At 46.1% G+C, this 18,638-nt stretch overlaps 1 protein-coding gene across 1 annotated transcript in view; it reads right to left on the reverse strand.

Moving 5' to 3' along the window:
* The window catches only part of LARGE1 (LARGE xylosyl- and glucuronyltransferase 1), a 382,255-nt gene that overhangs the window by 69,760 nt on the left and 293,857 nt on the right, over positions 1-18,638 (reverse strand). The window contains exon 8 of the mRNA XM_012554797.2: positions 12,045-12,200. Within this exon, the coding sequence (XP_012410251.1) occupies positions 12,045-12,200 (156 nt within the window). The remainder of the gene's footprint in view (positions 1-12,044; positions 12,201-18,638) is intronic.

Raw genomic sequence — 18,638 nt, forward strand, 5'->3', positions numbered from 1 at the left:
GTTCCCGTCAGTTCAGCCAAGGTTCAGAGAGGGTCTGCCCAGCCCTGACCTGGGCTCCGAAGAGAGAAAGTAGAAAAAGGTGTCATCTCCTGTCTTCCTAGGTATCGATATTAATTTATACATTGCACATAAGTGTTGTTAGCTGCCATTAAATTGGCTGCGACCCATGGTGACTTTAGGTATAACAGAATGAAATGTTGCCCAGTCCTGTTCCATCTTCATCCATGCACAGAGTTAACAGGCCCTTATTTTACACCATGCCCTGTGCTAGGAATGGGGAATGAACCCCCCAGTTTACGCATTTAAAGAGTTTATATTCAGAAGAACCCGATGGTGCCCAGCTACCACCAATGACCGCCCTTACAAGGAGCACAGCAGAGAGTCCCAGATGGAGCAAGAGAAAAATGTAGAACAGAACTCAAATTCACATAAAAAGACTAGACTTGATCTGACAGAGACTGGAGGAACCCCTGACACTCTGTTAACCCAGAACTGAAACCATTCCTGAAGTCCACTCTGCAGACAAATATTAGGCAGGAGTATAAAACAAAAAATAATACATGTGAGGAATGTGCTTCCTAGTTCAGTCAGATATACAAGACCAAACGGGCAGCTCCTGTCCAAAAGCAGGATGAGAAGACAGGAAGGGACAGGAACTGTTTGAATGGACACAGGGAACCTGGGGTGGAAAGGGGGAGTGTGCTATCACATTGTGGGTACTGCAACTAATGTCACAAAACAATATGTATATAAATTTTTGCATACGAAACTAACTTGAGCTGTAAACTTTAACCTAAAGCAAACACACACACACACACAAGTTTATGTAGCCTAGAGGAGGGGGCAAAGAAGCAAGTCAGCAACTACAATTCCATGCAAGTATAATACAAATAAAACTTAATTAGGGAGGGAGGGGCATATTCACTACACTATTCTAAGCTTCTGATCTGTCTTCACCTTATTTAGTCCTCATAAATCTACCAGATAGGAATAATTACTATTCCAGTTTTACAAAAGAGAAAACTGAGCCACAGGGAGTTTAAGTAAATCGCCTGAAATCCCACAGCTAGTGTACCTTGGATTTTATATGGGACTGTCTTGCTCCAGAGCTGCTCTTTTACACTGCACAAGGATAGGAGAGGCTGCTTAGCTGAAGAAGATTCTACCAGAAGGACAGGAGGGAGGGGGCCGCTATTAAGCGCAGGAGAGTAGAGAGAGCCCAGCAAGCTTAGGCAAAGGGAAGTGTGCAAGCTGAGGCTAGACGGTAAAAAGCAGGCAGGCCAGACGGGCACGCCTGTGGCCCAGCTGTATAGCCACGAGTATCTTGACCCCTTGGCTCATTAACTACTAACTCCTTTGCTCCTCTCCCCAAATCCCCTCCCCTGGCCTCTCAGGGCAAACGTGGGGTCCATAAGGCTTCCAGAACTTCACAAGGCGCCAGAGGGTCACCAGAGGCTGGCCCTAGGAAGCCTGTCTGAAGGCTCTGGGCACTGTCCACCCTGGGCTCTGCCGCCCGCCGCGTGATGAAAGGCTTGGTGACATGCGGCTCGCATGTGAGAGCATTAATGAATTCTGGCTTTTCTCTGGGGTTTCTCTGGGTTACAGCTGTTTCCACAGAGCCATCTGTTCCTTGGCACTGCCGTGCAGAGTGGCGCCATAAAGTGTTTATAGAATCTGTTTATACGTGTCTTATTTTTAACCTCTAATTGAGCGATGGTGATGTTGCCGTCTTTTCCTCTTAGTGGGCTTAATATCAGGGAACGTGGTCCCGAAGGCAGCCCATCACCCTCACAGCATGAGGAACTTAAACTTGAAAGACCTCTTCATTTCAGAGAGGAGGTAGGGATCTCAGAGCAGTTTGAGGGGAAAGGTGCCTAAAGCAGCTTTTGGCCAGCACTCTTAACAATAACTTTCCATGACTGCATGGTACTTGGTATACTGTAACCCCATCAACCATACCAACAGCCTAACCAGTAAAACCAGTTGCTGTCAAATTGATTCCGACGCATGGCAACCCCAGGCGTGACGGAGTAGAACTGTGCTGCATAGCATTTTTAATGGCTAATTTTTTGGAAGTAAACCTGCCAGGCTTTTCTTCCAAGGTGCCCTGGGTAAACTTGAACTTCCAACCCTAGGGTTAGCAGCCAAATGCATTAACCATTTGCACCACCCAGGGGCTTCCCTAACAGTCTGGGGTGGATTTATTTACTGATCATTTTACAGGTGACAAAAATGGAGGCTTACGGAAGGTGAGAGTTAGGCTAGAAGTCATAGATCTAGTCCTTGGGGCCAGGTTTTTTGGTTCCAAGGACAGAGATCTTTCTGGCACATCACAAATGCTTCAAGGAAAGGATGTGTTATAGTTCATTTTTTCAACAAAACTTATCGAGCACGCAACAGTGCTAGGCAATCTTTTAGGCATAAGGTTATAATAATGACTAAAACAGACAAAAATCTCTGCAGCCACAGAGTTTACATTCTAGTGGGGTGGGGTGGGGGGAGACATAATCAAAAAAATAAATAAATGTTAATATATAGTATACCCATTGGTGATAAGTAAAGGAAGGAACCCTAGAGATAGGGAGAAAATGGGGTAGGGGCTAGGTAGTGCAATTTTAGATAGGGGAGTGCTTTAAATAGTTGTAGAAAGACCACTGAACTGTAAGCCAGGGGCTAAAGTCCAGCTCCCTCTCTGCCACTGATCTGCTCCTGCTCAATTCTCTAAGCCTCCATTTCATCCTCTATAAAATGGAGACATCTAGCTTAGGAGGCAATGGTGGTTCAGTGGTACTATTCTTGCCTTCCATGTGGGAGACCTGCACTTGATTCCCAGCCAATGCACCTCATGTGCAGCCATGGCCCTTCTGTCAGTGGAGGCTTGTGTGTTGCTATTAAGCTGAACAGGTTTCAGTGGAGCTTCCAGACTAAGACGAGCTGGTAAGAAAAGCCCAGCAGTCTAGTTCTGAAAATCAGACAGTGAAAACCCTATGGATCACAACAGTCCGATCTGCAACTGATCATGGGGATTGCACAGAACCAGGCAGTGTTTCCTTCTGCTGTGTGTGTGACTCAATAGCATCTAACCACCACCACCACCAATAACTGCCTTGCAGGGTTAGGGCAAGAGTAAGAAAGACTAAGTAAAATAACTAGGTGAATCGCTAAAAAACTGATAGTTATGATGATGTTAATTCCAAATGTGTAGCTATATCCACTTGGGAAGCTTGACTCTGGGACCTTCTCTTTAGGATTGCACAGCTCTGGTTTTAATCTTGGCCTCACCATTTGGGAGTTGTGTGACTCTGAGCAAGTAACTCATCCTTTTGGGGATTTGGTTCTCTTATCTGTGACACGTGACTCATAATATTCACCTCCCATGGCTGTGGCGAAGATTAAAGTCATAATTCCCTTTCTCTTTCTCTGCAGGATATCTCCAATTCTCAAAAGCTAGGAGAAAGCAGGGCAAGGTCTTGGAATAGGACAAAGAGCTGAGCTAATGCCGAAGAGATGAGAGTGATAGAAGACCTAGCACAGAGATGGCCACGGGCTTCAGCTCCCATGCCACAGCCTGGTGACAGTACTGGCTGTCTAAAGTGTTGTGCTGGGGAAGAGTTTGGGGTTGGACCCAGGTGCAAAGAGTGTGGTCATCAATTATTGATGTCTGCTGTGGGCATGGGATAAGGAAGCTATAAATGTACAGATACTGACGGTTGACTTATAATATCCACGCTAAAACTCACTGCTGTCCAGCCTTTTTTTTTTTTTTTTTCTGCACCTTCTGGATGTTTGAAATGTTTTACAATTTAACTTCTAACACGACAATGGATAACTCCTTTACCATTGTTCTTTCAGACTTAAATACCATTGGTCTTTCTCAGGCTGCCAGGGGAAGGACAAACAGGGAGGGGAGCCAGAAAGGGTTGTTCTGAAGCTAATGAACTGAAAGTGACAGCTGTCAGAAAGGAAACTGCAGAATAAGCAGCAAACAGTCTGAGGCCATTTCCTGCTGGGATAAACAGCATCTTCTCTCCTGTGGCCAATCCTTACCTCCTCCATCCTACTCAATGCAACCCTTAGTCATCAAAAACTATAAACTGAGTTTAATACACTTTGGTTACTAAAGGAAAGGCATGTACTTTAGCAAGAGTCCCATCCAAATTTGTGAAGACATGTGTTTTAATGATTTTCCCTTTAAAAAGGTGAGCTTCCTTTATATGGAAAATTCCCTTAGGTGGAACAAGGCACTCTTGACAATAAAGCATCCCTGTACAAACACAATGCTTTGGGGGAGTTGCATGTGTGTGAATAACATTCTGTATGGAAATATTAGATAGCACAGATATACAGATAGTATAGATATATATAAATACATCTATGTAGAGGGTATGTAGACAATGAATAAGGAAGACCAAAGAAGAATCAATGCCTTTGAATTATGGTGTTGCAAAGAATATTGAACATACCATGGACTGCCAGAAGAACGAACAAATCTGTCTTGCAAGAAGTACAGCCAGAATGCTCCTTAGAAGCGAGGAAGGCGAGACTTCGTCTCACATACTTTTGGACATGTTATCAGGAGGGACCAGTCCCTGGAGAAGGACCCTCTGGTCAGCGCAAAAGAAGACCCTCAATGAGATGGACTGACACAGTGGCTGCAACAAAAGGCTCAAGCATAACAATGACTGTGAGGATGGTGCAGGACCGGTCAGTATTTTGTTGTTCTGTTGTACATAGGGTCGCTGTGAATCAGAACCAACTCGATGGCACCTAACAACAACAATGTAGAGAATACAGATACTATTAGATAGTATAGATACTATCTGACATGTTGTCAGGTACAAGAGGGGGTGCCCTTATTTTTCATTGCTCCAGTGGACAGGACTCAGACTAATGGGCTGCTTACAGGAGAGAAGACTTCAACTTAAAACAGGAAAGAATAGTTTATTTAGCATCTGGAGCTTTCCAACAGTGGAGTAAGCTACCTTGGGAGGTAGTGAGTTCCTTGTCTTTTGGAAGATTCCAGCAGGAGCCAGAGGCAAGTGTGTTAGGGATACTGTAGCAGGATTTCTGCACGGATAGCAGGGTGGGAGAGGTCTATGATTATCTAATGGTGTTCTGTGGAGTCCCAGGGATTCTTGGATATGCTTGAGGGGGCAAGTAGCTGAAGAAAGGGAGAAATGCTAATATAGAGAGTTCTAGCTTTCATCCCTACTTCATTCAGATAATAGTAACTGACATCTAGTGAACTCTTAGATCCCTGGGTGGCGCAAACGGTTTGTGCTCGACTACTAACCTAACGGTTGGTGGTCTGAACCCACTTAGTGGCACCACTTAAGAAAGGCCTGGTGATCTGCTTCTGTAAAGCTTATAGCCAAGAAAACCCTATGGAGTAGTTCTATTCTGTAACACATGGGGTCACATGAGTTGGAATTGACTTGACAGCAATGTTTTTTTTTTTTTTTTTGCTGTTGTTTAGTGAACTCTTATTATGCCTTACATAAATTAACTTATTGGTTCCAGGGAGAGGTGCCCAGACAAGCAATGGGACAGGAGGACATCTCCAAGGGAGAGTGGTTGTGCCCCATCAGATACCATCATTCTACACCACTGTTGAAGCCTGTTCTCTTCCAAACTAAACTATCTTCTTCTAGAGCAAATGTTCTGACAGAGGCTCTGAAATGGGGACCTGCTCTTTCCACCTTGTTGTTGTTGTTAAGTACCATCGAGTTGGTTATGACTTAGTGACCCCGTGCACAACAAAACAAAACACTGCTCCATCCTGCACCAGCCTCGCAATCGTTGCTAAGTTTGAGCCCGTTGCTGAAGCCACTGTGTCAATTCATCTAATTGAGGGGCTTCTTCTTTTTCGCTGACACTCTACCAACATGATGTCCTTCCCCAGGGACTGGTCCCTCCTGATAACATGTCCAAAGTACGTGAGACAAGGTCTCGCCATCCTTGCTTCCAAGGAACCCTCGACTGTACTTCTTCCAAGATAGATTTGTTTGTTCTTTTGGCGTCCATGGTATATTCAATATTCTTCACTAACACCATAACTCAAATGCATCAATTCTTCTTTGGACTTCCTTATTCATTGTCCAGCTTTCCCATGCATATGAAGCGATTGAAAATACCATGGCTTGGGTCAGGTGCACCTTAGTCCTCAAAGAGACATCTTTGCTTTCTAACACTGTAAAGAGGTCTTTTGTAGCAGATCTGCCCAACGCAAAGTGTCATTTGATTTCCTGACTGCTGCTTCCATGGGCATTGACTGTGGATCCAAGTAAAATGAAATCCTTGACAACTTCATATTTTTTCTCATCTTAGCTCTTCACTAAAAAGTTGAATCCCCTGACCTTTTTTCTTTTCTTCTTTCTTTTTTTCTTGGCAGAAAGCTCAATCACATGGTCTCTCCTTTCCATTTTAAGTCTTGTAATTGGTTGGGAATCTACCTGGGAACATTTGAACGAGAGCAAATGTGAAAACCTCTCACCTGTTTCATGGAATTCTGCAGGTTCTTCTTTCTGACGGGCCTTTTAGCAGAATTGGTAATGAAACCTGAAGCCCATTCTTGGAAAACGGATTATTATCAGATTCGTTGGGCACTGTCACTTGTGAAAAAAATGCATGCCAATGAACTCTGTGTTCCCGGTGTCACGCCCTTCTTTTTTGACAACTGAATGTGAATTATCCATGAGACTCTATGGCAAAGGCATCAATGTCCCCATTTTTCAGATGGTAAACCCAAGGCTCAGAGCATTGAAGTGAGTTCTCTGAGGTTGTATGTCTATTAAAATGAGTGATATGGGATTACCAGACAGCTTATGCCCTTACAATCATTATCACCTCCCCAGTGAAAAAATAATAATAATGCAAAAATTAACTTGTGCAGTCCTTTCATAGTTCTCCCATTCCCCTCATCTGACTCTCAACCCCTAGTGGTTCCCTGAATACGCCAGGCTAGTGCTTACTTCTGGCCTTCTTTGCTTATGCTGTTCCCTCTTTAGGAACACTCAGTCCACTCTTCATACCCCCCTCACTCCAACTTATTCATCCTTCAAACCTCACTTCCTCCAGGAAGTCTTCCCTGATGCACCGTCTCTCCCCTAGTCTCCTGTATTCTCAAAGCACTGCTGCCATCACAGCATTACTGCATTGTACAACAACTACCTGATTGTCTGCATCCCTCCCTAGACAAGCATGAGAGCCGGGCTCCATCCTGCAACGCTCCCCACTGGGTCATATCCTGTGGTTGGCAACTGTTTACCATCTGGGATCCTAGATCCAATAAAGAGGTTCCTGACTTTCTTTGAGACTCACCACCATCCGTGCACTCGTCACAGCTCTAACGACCTCATCCCACAGAACTGGAAGCCTCTGGCTTTGGGCCGAATCCAAGATGCTACCCTTTCCCTCTGGTTGTGTTTGCAGATAACACTTGACATGCTGTGGAGGACCAGGTAGTGGAACTCTCTGCAGAGATGTGGTTCCAGAAGTGCAGTGTTAACAGACTCTTGCCTTGCCCCAGCCTCAGCCCCAGCCCCAGCCCCTGCTGGCCAATAAAGCCAGAGAACCTGGCTGGAGCAGGGCATGGGGACCTGCTGTCTTGATGGAGGGGACCCCGTTGCACCTGCTCCCCTGTTCTTAGAGCCGCAAAACAATGGGCTGGAGAGGGAATCTATTCTGTTCTCTCTATCCTCACCTGCTGCTACCCTAGGTGCGAACCTGTGTTTGCTAGTGCTGTTGTGCCAGAAATACCACAAGTGGGTGGTATTTCTTTTGTCACAGTTTAGGAGCCCTCGTGGTGCAGTGGTTAAGCACTGGGCTGCTAACCAAAAGCTTAGCAATTTGAACCCACCAGTCGCTTCGCGGGAGGAAGATGTGGTAGTCTACTCCCGTAAATATTACAGCCTAAGAAACCCTATGGGGCTGTACTACTCTGTCCTATAGGGTCGCTATGAGTCAGAATTGATTCGGCGGCAATGGGTGAGGAGGCTAGAAGTATGAATTCAGAGTGTGGCTCTATGGGGAGGTCCTTCTTTGTCTATTTCAACTTCCAGTAGTCAGCAACCCTTAGAGTTCCTGGGCTGGTCGATTCATCTGCCTCTGCTGTCATCAGATAGTGTCTATCTTCCCCTATTTGTGCTTGCTTGTCTCTGTGTCTAGGCTGCTCCTTATATCACTCAGAAATGATTAGGTTTAGGACACACCCTATACTGATTTAGCCTCATTAACATAACAAAGAAAACCCTATTCCCAACTGGGATCACATCCACAGTGGTCATGACTCCAACCCGTATTTTGGGGAGACACAACTCAATCCATAACAGAGCTCAACCATCACCTTTTGCCTAGGATGTGGGGATAGCCCCCCAAGTGGTCCTCTGCCTCCAGTCTTGTCCCTTTCATTCTATTCTCTACACTGAGTAATTTTTCTCAAACGTAAATCTGACTCTGATCAAAACCCTTCGGTGGCTCCTTACTACCAACAGGACAATATCTAAACTCCTAAGCACAGCCAAGGCTTTTCAAGATCTGCCTCCCCACTGGCTCCACTCCTTGTCCCTCTCCCCACCTGCCCTGTGCTCTAGAACACAAACTACACACGTTCTCTTTTAACTCCTTGCTTTCTCATCTGCTCTTCCCTTACCTGTTGATTCATTCTTCTCTCTTATCTGCTAAAATCATTCATTCATGCAGTTAAGTATTTATTGGGTGCTTACTATGTGCTTAGTTTTATTCTAAGGGATGAGGACCCAGAGGTGAACAATACAGGCAAAGTCTCTAATATAGCAGTTTTATATTCTGGTCTTATATTTGGGGAAAAAAAGTAGGAAACAAATACATGAACCAAATAATTGCAGAAAGCTGCATATACTGTGATGAAAATAAAATAGGGCATATCACAGAGAGTGACTTGATGTGTTACATTAGGTTGGGGGAGGTAAGGGAAAATTTCTATGATGAGGCCACCTCTGAGACGTTTAAACACCCAGGGGCAAGGTGTTCCAGACAGTGGGAGCAGCAAGTGCAAAGGCCCTGAGGTGAGAATGAGCCTGGAATGCTCAAGAAAGAGAAAGGAGGCCAGCGTGGCTCAGGAGAAGCGGCCAGGGAAGAGTGGTTGGGACGATGGCTGTGTTTGTGTGCTTAGAAAGGCTGGTTTCTCGTTTATGGTGCTGTGACAGGACAGGCTTTCCTCCTAGTGTCTCTAGCAGTTTTATGGGTCAAGCCACTCATGTGTAGGGACAGGGCCAGCCTCTAATTTCAGCCCTAGTACCCCGCATGGTGTGTGGCAGATGGCTAGCATTCCTGCATGCTTAATACCAGTACCAGTTGCCCTCACGTCCATCCCAATTCATGGCGACCCTGTGTGTGTCACTGTAGAACTGTGCTCCATAGGGTTTTCAACTGCTGGTTTTGTGGAAGCAGATCACCAGGCATTTCTTCCGAAGCGCCTCTGGGTGGACTCAAACCTCCAACCTTTTGGTTAGCAGCTGAGTGCATTAATTGTTTGTACCAGTCAGGGACTCCCATGAATGCTTACTGAGCAAATAAATGCAGCCTCAGATTCTGAGACAGACCCCCAATGACTTCTTCACCCTGATCCCCCACCAAGGGAGGCAACGGTAGGAGAAGCCAGTGAGACATTTATGAAGGGAGTTTCACCGTGCATGACACTCGGCACATCATGGGAATGCACTGATATGGATGATCAACTGATGCCTTTATCCTGCAAAGCTTTTTATTTGAGCCTCTTGCACAGAGAGGGAAAAAAAAAAAAAAAAAAAGAGAGAGCAAGAGAACAGTTTTCATTTAGCGTTTGGAAAAAAAGTGCCGGATGGGCACTCAAATATTGAAGATGATGACAAATACTGATCTGAGCAGAGAGAACTAAAGGAAAAACTCAAAGAACACAGTGTTTGTCGAAGCCTCTAAGTGCTTCCCAGAATCGAGAAGATTTCAAGTGCTTAATGGCTTTCTTTCCTCTGCTGCCAGCTGTAAAGGGTAGATGCGGTGAAAGGCACCTGGGGTGATGCGGAGAAGGGCTGGAGCGACTGGGGGCTCTTCTGTGACCTAAGCCAAGCAACAGAGAGGAGGGATGATGTTTTCACCAGAGAGTCATCCTTGTAAGTGGTCAGGTGTGAGTGATACCTCCGAGCTTTCCACAGATGCTCTCCTCTGCCATTTGGAGCCCAAAGGAATTCTCATGGCATCCAAAAATCACAATAAAAACAGTAACAATAATAGTAATAAAACAAAATTCTGACTCCTTCACCCGGTTTACAAATGCTTTCCAGCTCTAGACCCTGCCTACCTGTTGCTCATCTGCTGTCCCCTCCTTCCCCAGTAGCCCCCAAGCCATCCTTCTGTTCCTCACAATGGAGCCTGTCCCTGCCTCAGGGCCTTTGCACCAGCTACTTCCTGTACCTGGAATGCACTTCCCTTGCTCTTCTACAGTTGGGTCTTTCATTTTTTTTTAATAGCGGTGAAAACAGACACACCAAAACACTCTCCCAATACAACAACCTCCACATTCACAATTCAATGACACTGATTACATTCCTCATGCTGAGGGCTGGCTCTTTTTTGTCATTCAGGTCTCAGCTTAAAGGCCACCTCCTCGGAGAAGCCCTCCCTGATTCCCCAACGGAGCTGCCCAGCTACTCATGAATACATCACTATGTAGCCCTTGCCATTGGCTGCTAATTTTTCTTGATAGTTGTTGTCAGGGGCCGTCAAGTCAGTTCCAACTCACAGTGACCCTATGTACAACAGAACAAAACACTGCCCGGTCCTCTCACAAGGTGCAAAGTGTTTTACATGCAATTTCTCACTTAGTCTCAAAATGTTCCTGTAAAATAAATCATTTTGACAGTTGAGGATACTGAAGTGCAGAGAGGTTGAGGAACTTGCCCAGGGTCACACAGGTAGTAATTGGATGAGATTAAAGCCAAATCCTATGAGTTGGAATCCACTTGATGGCAACGGTTTAAAGCCAAACCCAGGTCGGCTGACTCCATATGCCCTGTTTTCCCCATGACAGCGTGCTACTTCCCAACATCCTGCTCCCCAGAGTCTGAAATCAGTGTCTTGCTTGCTGTGTGACTGTGGGTAACCTGCTTAACCATTCTGTGCCTCAATTTCTTCAACTCTAAATGGCGGAAATAAAAGAGGATTTCTACGAGCATCAGGGGCAGTGGTGGTTCAGAGACAGAATCTTCAAGTTCCCATGTGGGAAACCTGGGTTTGATTCCCGGCCAGTGCACCTCAAGCAAAGTCACCACCCATCTGTCAGTGGAGGTTTGCGTGTTGCTATGGTGCTGAACAGGTTTCAACAGAGCTTCCAGACTAAGACAGACTAAGAAGAAAGGCCTGGGGATCTACTTCCCAAAAATCAGCCAATGAAAACCCTATGATCACAACGGTCCCATCCAACTGTGCTTGGGGTCACCATGAATCAGGAGCCGACTTGATAGCAATTAACAATAACAATGAGCACCAGCTGAGATACAACATATGAAAAAAATTATAAACAATGAAGAAACAAGAAAATCTAGTAATGTTAGCTATGCCTGTGACCATATATCCAACAAATTTTGTCAACCATGCTAAGCCCTAAAGGAACAAGTTATGCATGAAATTCTCTTTTTGTGCCACCCCATGCACTGACCAACTTAATCACGGGTATCCCGTGTGGGAGCCCTGTCTCAGAACGACCTCAGAGTTTCCTGGCCACGGAGAGACAATGTATCTGTTGTTTCACTGGTGATCTGGCTCCTCTTCCCTCTGCTTGGAAATTCTCATATAAGACACACTTCTGACCTCACCTAGCCTGGATCAGACTTCCCTCCTCCATCCATAGCCTTCAGCACTGAAGTGGTCTGCTGCTGTGCCTGTCTCCCCAACCAGCGACCTCCCAGGGCAGGGACAGCCTGTTCATCGAGGTCATGCCCTGAGCTGGCACCGAGCCTGTCAGGCGGGAGGTACTCAGCAGACTTGCAGAGAAGGCCACCCCGCCCCGCTGAGCCTGGCTGAGCACTTACGTTTTCACTGTTGACATCCGCTTCACTGGGGCAGCCAAACAGTTCCCGCCTCAGCAGGTTCCCGTCATACTCCAGGAAGGTCAGGTAGAGGTTGCGGAAAAACTCAACGTGCTTGTTCTTCACCCGAAGCTTCTTGGGGGAGTTCCAGTGAATGACCTGGAGGGGCGACAAAGAGCCAGTCAGGCAGGGGGGACCCAGCACAGGTAGGAAGCCTTGGGCTTGGCACTGGGCTAAACATTCTTTGTGTGTTTGCTGATTCATTAGTTCACTCATCCATTCGTTCAACATTTATGGCAGAAAGGTTAAGAGCTCTGAGGCCAGTGCAGAACTCAAATTCTAATAAAAAGACCAGACTTGATGGTCTGACTGAGACTCGAGGATCCCCAGAAAGCATGGCCCCCGGACTCTCTGTCAACTCAGAACTAAAACCATTCCCGAGGCCAACTCTTCAGACAGAGATTAGCCTGGACTATGGGACATAAAATGATACTCGTGAAAAGAGTGTTTCTTAGCTCAAGTAGATACTTGAGACTAAATGGGCAGCTCCTGTCCGGAGGTGAGATGAGAAGGCAGAGAGGGTCAGGAGCTGGTTGAATGGAAACAGGAAATCAGGGGTGGAAAGGAGGAGTGTGCTGTCACAGTATAGAGCGAGCAATTAGGGTCACGTAACAATGTACATACAAATTTTTGTATGAGAGACTAACTTGAATTGTAAAGTTTCACTTAAAGTACAATTAAAAAAAAAAAAAAAGAACTCTGAGGCCAGACTTCTTCTTGGTGGGTGTCATTCAGTTGATTTTGACTTATGACGACAGCGTGTTTCAGAGCAGAACTGCACCATTGGGTTTTCTTGCCTGTAATCTTTACAGAAGCAGACTGGCAGGTCTTCTGCCTGGGTTCCAATCCTGGCTCTGCTCTAGGTGGCTGTTTAGCCTTGGGCAAGTTACTTCATCTCTGTGTGCCTCAGTTTCCTCATCTGTGAAACGGGAACGGTAACAGCTCTGCCTGTTCCCGTTGTTAAGCTATCATCTCTCACCTCCAAACTTGCTTTGTGATGCCAAGGCTGGGACTCTGCAAACCCCATTTCTGCTTTGCCAGCTGCTACCTGTTAGGTGCTGGCGACAGGGGGCATGAGAAGGAGACTGGGAGGCTGACCTTGCCCCTTCCTGTCTGCTTTCTGGTCCTGAGAGCACAACCCCAGCCTCCCTTCCTCCATTTGCGGCAGCACTTCCTTCCTTTAGTAGCAACTACATCCAGTTTAGGACCCTAGGTGGTGCAAATGGTTTGCTCTCAGCTATTAACTGAAAGGCTGGCAATCCACCCAGCAACACCGTGGAAGAAAGCCTTGACAATCTGCTTCTGTAAGATTATAGCCACTGAAAACCCTATGGAGAGGGTTTTCAATGAAACCCATGGGGTCGCCATGAGTCCGAATCGACTCAACGGCAATGGGGCAACGGGCAAATCCAGTCTGCAATTTTTTCAACATTCACAAAGTGAGCTTCACTGCCCTCTCCTCACCCTCTTTTCCCAGTGCTGGTTCTGCTGGAGTTGGCTGGTGCCCCCACCCCAGGGCTATGAGTCCCAGTCCCAAGTTTTGGTAATTCCCACCTCTTCCCTTGTTCCTCCAGCTCTACAGGTGATGCTGATACTTCTTGTAATTCTCTCTTTTTGCTTTTTTAGTTACCAAGTTAACACGTTATGCCTAATTACCATTTTTTAAATATTAAATTCTCTGTTCAAATAATTTGTATGGTTTCTGCCCCTAGCCGAGACCCTGTCTCACAGAACTGTTAGGAAAAATAAATGAGTTAATACACGTTAAGCATGTAAGCAGTGCTTGGCACAGGGTAAGTGCTCAGTAAATGCAGGCTCTTGCTATGTAGTGTCTACAGTGTACTGGGTTGGGAAATGGCCAGAGACATGCTCACAATCTGCTGGGCAGATGTGTCCACACACAGGTAATCAGACTGTTACAATGCAGGAAGGACTGACAAGAAATGATGGCTCTCGAGGCCTCAGGGAAGCATCACAGAAGGAGGTGCCTGTGCTGGGCTTGAAGGATGAGCAGGCGTTTCCTGGGGAGACAGAGCCTGGGATGAGGGGATGGCAGGGACATAATCCAGGCAGAGGGAAAACGCTTGGGCAGTGTGGTTCATTTGGCAAATAAGAAGCTGTGCATTGTAGCTGGAGCACAGGATGCATAGGTGGGTCGGTAGGAGACGTGGTTGGAAAGGTAAGCAGAGGTGACATCTTGGACCCTTGAGGACCATGTTCAGAACACAGATATTGTCTTAAAGCCAGTGCGCACACAAGAGACTTTTAAGGAGGTGGAAAATTAACCTCTGGGATTTAAAAAGATTACTCTGATTCTAATGGATAAAATGCAGGGGAGGGTTTATAGGGACAAACAGGAGCCAGGGACACCAGTTATGAGTCCACTGTAATTTCCAGCTGAGAGATGAGGCCTTGGGGACAAAGTTTCTGATTCGGTTGCGAAGGCAAGCTATAGGTATCCAAAAAAATGTGAAGAAAATACGCTAATATTTATGAAGTATTTAATATATGTTAAAATATGTTCTAAGCACTATTTATTAATATTATTTAATAATATTCATCATTGGTATCCATAACTATTTATTATGATAAAAATAACTATTAGTAATAAAAACTTAGTGTTAATCTATTTGGAGTCGCTGGGTGATACAAACAGTTAATGTGCTTGGCTGCTAACAAAAGGTTGGAGGTTCAAGTCCACCCAGAGGCAGCTTGAAAGAAAGGCATGGCAATCTACTTTTGGAAAAAATCAGCCAGTGAAGACCCTATTGAGCAAAGTTCTACTGTCACACACATGCGTTGCCATGAGTCGGAGTCTACGGGAGACTCTCAACCAGTCCATGGGCACAGCACTATCATCAACCCCTTTTTACAGATGGAGAGGCACAGAAAAAGTATACAATTTGCCTGAAGTCATATATGTTGGAGGTTGCAGAATCAAGCTTCGAACCTGGCAGCCTGGCTCCAGCCTGCCTGCTCAGCCACTACATTCACACCGTCTCTGAGATCAGTGTGCAGTCACCCATGCAGACAAGAAGTGTTATAGATGTTTATTTCACTAAGGACAGAGATGACTGATGGATGGACCAGTGAGATGGGCTTCTCCCAGCTGTGGTCCAGGAGCTGGGTCCTGAATGATGGCATGGATGCAGAGGGTCTAGGGGAGAGGGAAAGTGGTCCAGGTGAGGGAAATCACACAATATCAAGAAGAACAGAGCTGCGGGAGCATCACAAGAGGGGCCACCAGGTAATAGTGGCTCCAGTCCACCTAAGGTCACATTTACCGTGCTCCCCAGCAGGCACCAGTGAAAACGGGAGCCTTGCCCACAGGGGCTCTCAGTGGGATACATGCAACGGGAAAGAGAAGCCAGAGCCTGCTGGCTGGCTGTGCAGCAGGGCTGTGGGCATCGCTCACCCTCCCATCTCCTTGGCTGGGGAGCTCTCTCCTTGGGCCTCTCTATGGCTTGAACACTTACCCCCAAATTTTGTATTCATTGGCGTCTTTGAATCCTCACAATGTTCCTAACAAGGAATGCAACTTTAAAGGCAAAGAAACTGTGGAGAAGTAACTTGCCTAAGGCTACATAGTTAGTAAATGTTGGAGCTGGGATTCAAACAGAAGTTTGCCTGATTCCAAAGCCGGGGTTCTTTCCTCTACACCGTGGAGAACAGAAGCAGCCAGGTTTTTAAAAATTCCTTTCTCATGCTTTACTTTGTGAGATTATAGAGGAAACAGAATAGCTCCCACCGTCCCCTCTACAGCTCCATCTGCCCCATTCTGTCCTCCCTGAGGGGAGGACAGGCTTATCTGACAGTAGCTCAGTCACTTCCCAGCTCCTTCCTTCAGCTCCGTTCTGCCTGCAAAGCCTGCAGCAGGGTCCCAGGTCTGCCACAGAGAGAGAGGTCTAGGAGACCCATCTCCCCCTGCCCCCTCTCTTGGGGTTCTGTGGATGTATGTGTGGCCATGATTCCCCTTGAAGCCGGCTGGGTAAATCCCACTCCACAAGACTGAATAATAGGAGGTCTATTTGGTCAAAACCACTTTCTCCTGACTCCTGACTCTAATCAGTGTTGTTGTTGTTAGGTGCTGTCGAGTCGGTTCTGACTCACAGTGACCCTATGTACAATGGAAGGAAACATTGCACAGTCCTGCACCATCCTCACAATCGTTATGCTTGAGCCCATTGTTGCAGCCGCTGTGTCAATCCATCTTGTTGAAGGTCTTCCTCTTTTTTGCTGACCCTTCACTTTACCAAGCATGATGTCCTTCTCCAGGGACTGATCCTTCCTGATAACATGTCCAAACTATGTGAGACGTTGTCTCACCGTCTTTGCTTCTAAGGAGCATTCTGGTTGTACTTCTTCCAAGACAGATTTGTTCATTCTTTTGGCAGCCCATGGTATATTCACTATTCTTTGCTAACACCACAATCCAAAGGCATCAATTCTTCTTCAGTCTTCCTTATTCATTGTCCAGCTTTCACATGCCTATAATCAGTAATGGTGTAATAACCAGAGCAAGAAGCATGGAAGTCAAACCAGGCTAAGTCTGAATCCTACCCATGCTATTTACCAGCTGTGTGTCTTTGGGCAACTCATTTATTTCACTGCTTGGGGCCTCAGTTTCCTCAGTGCAAGGTGGGGATCAGTAACCTTGACTTTACAAAGACACCAAGAGGGTGAAATAAACACCTAGCACAGTGCTTGCATGTCAGGGTGGCTCCACAAATGTGGGGCAACCAGACTGCACAACTATTGCTCCGTCTTCCCTTCTCCCTCCTAGCAGCCTGAAGTCTACTGCAGCGATAAGTAAGGAATCAGGCACTTAGCATTCAGGAGGGTGCAGAAAGGACCAGCAGAACCTCCTGGAATGAGAACACCCGATGGAGCTCGTATTTCAAGTAAGGATGAGTGTGCAGCATGCGGTTTTATTCCTCAACTTTTTGAAGGGTGGGAGAGGGAAGATTCTCCCCTGAGAATACATCCAGCCGGGGCATGGAGAAGGTCCTGGGCCATCCATTAAAATAATTGCATGCGAGCTGGATGTCACTCATACCCAGTGGGTATCATGTCTTCACTGCAAAAGATGCTGGTGCCTGCCAAGTGCTGAGCCAGCAGAAAGCCTGATGAAAATGCATCGGCGCTCCAGAGATGTGGGCTCCCTTGACAGGGAGAAGCTTAAACCAAGTGAAATAGGGGCTGGCCCATGGGTGCCCAGGCAAACAATATTAATTTATTGTGCACAAATCTGCCAGGCACTTTGGAGACAGTGTCTCTTTAAATCCTACCAATAAGCCCATTTGAATCACACTGTTCTTTTTACAGAGATGGCCTGTGACTTGCCCACATCTCATAGCTGGTAAGTTGAGAAGCTGAGACTGAAGCCAGCTCTTCGCCCTGAATCCCAGATTCTTAACCACAAACATGCACAGCCTCAATAGGTTGAGCATTTTGTTGTTTGAGCATCCTGGAACTGGAAGGGGACCTGGGACTCTGCTAATCCCACCCTTGCATTTTATAGCCGAGGATAGTGATGCTTACAGAGAGGAGGGGTGACCTGTCCAAGATGACAGGGTGAGGCTGTGACAGGGAAGGCTGAGACTCAGTCCCAGGTCTCCTGGTGCACCTGTCCCCCCCCACCCCCAGCCATCTCTTATCCCATCATGCCTCATTCTGTTCTGCATCTGTCTGGGTATCTGGGTTTGTATACTGACTACTAGCAAATGCCACTGTTATATAAAAAATAACAAAGGTTAAAGGAAGGTAGGGGGAGAGAAGGGAGGGAGTCATTGGCAGGTGAAGGGGTTTTTAGAAAATCCTTTGCAATCCAGCTGCTCTCTAATAGGTAAGACCACTCAAAGGCTTTTAATGTATATTCAGATTTACCTTAGTTTTAATCATCAGAACACAGAACACTCCATTACCTTGTGCTAGGTGCTAGAGAAATAAATAACAGCTATCATTTATCCAATATCCATTATATGCTAGACTCTATATATATACATATATATATATATATACACACACACACACACACACACAAACACACAAACACTAGGTCCTTGGGTGGCACAAAAGGTTTGTGCTTGACCACTAACTGAAAGGTTGATGGTTTGAACTTACCTGGTGGTGCCATGAAGAGAGGCCTGGCGATCTGTTTCTGGAAAGATTATAGCCAAGGAAACCCTACGGAGCTCAATTCTACTCTGTAACATATGGGGTCCCCATGAGTTAGAATCGATTTGTTTTAAATATATATATATAACATATAACCAGGGTGTGTGTGTATATATATACATAAACCAAACCCGTTGCCGTTGAGTTGATTCCGACTCATAGTGACCATATAGGACAGATATACACACCCCAAAACCAAACCTGCTGCTGTAGAGTTGACTCCTACTCACAGCGACCCTATAGGACAGAGTAGAACTGCCCCATAGGGTTTCCAGGGAGCAGCTAGTGGATTTAAACTGCTGGCCTTTTGGTTAGCGGCTGAACTCCTAACCACTCCATCACCAGAGCTCCATTTATATA

This window comes from Trichechus manatus, unplaced genomic scaffold, assembly GCF_000243295.1.
Source record: "Trichechus manatus latirostris isolate Lorelei unplaced genomic scaffold, TriManLat1.0 scaffold00027, whole genome shotgun sequence".
NCBI classification, from domain to species: domain Eukaryota; kingdom Metazoa; phylum Chordata; class Mammalia; order Sirenia; family Trichechidae; genus Trichechus; species Trichechus manatus.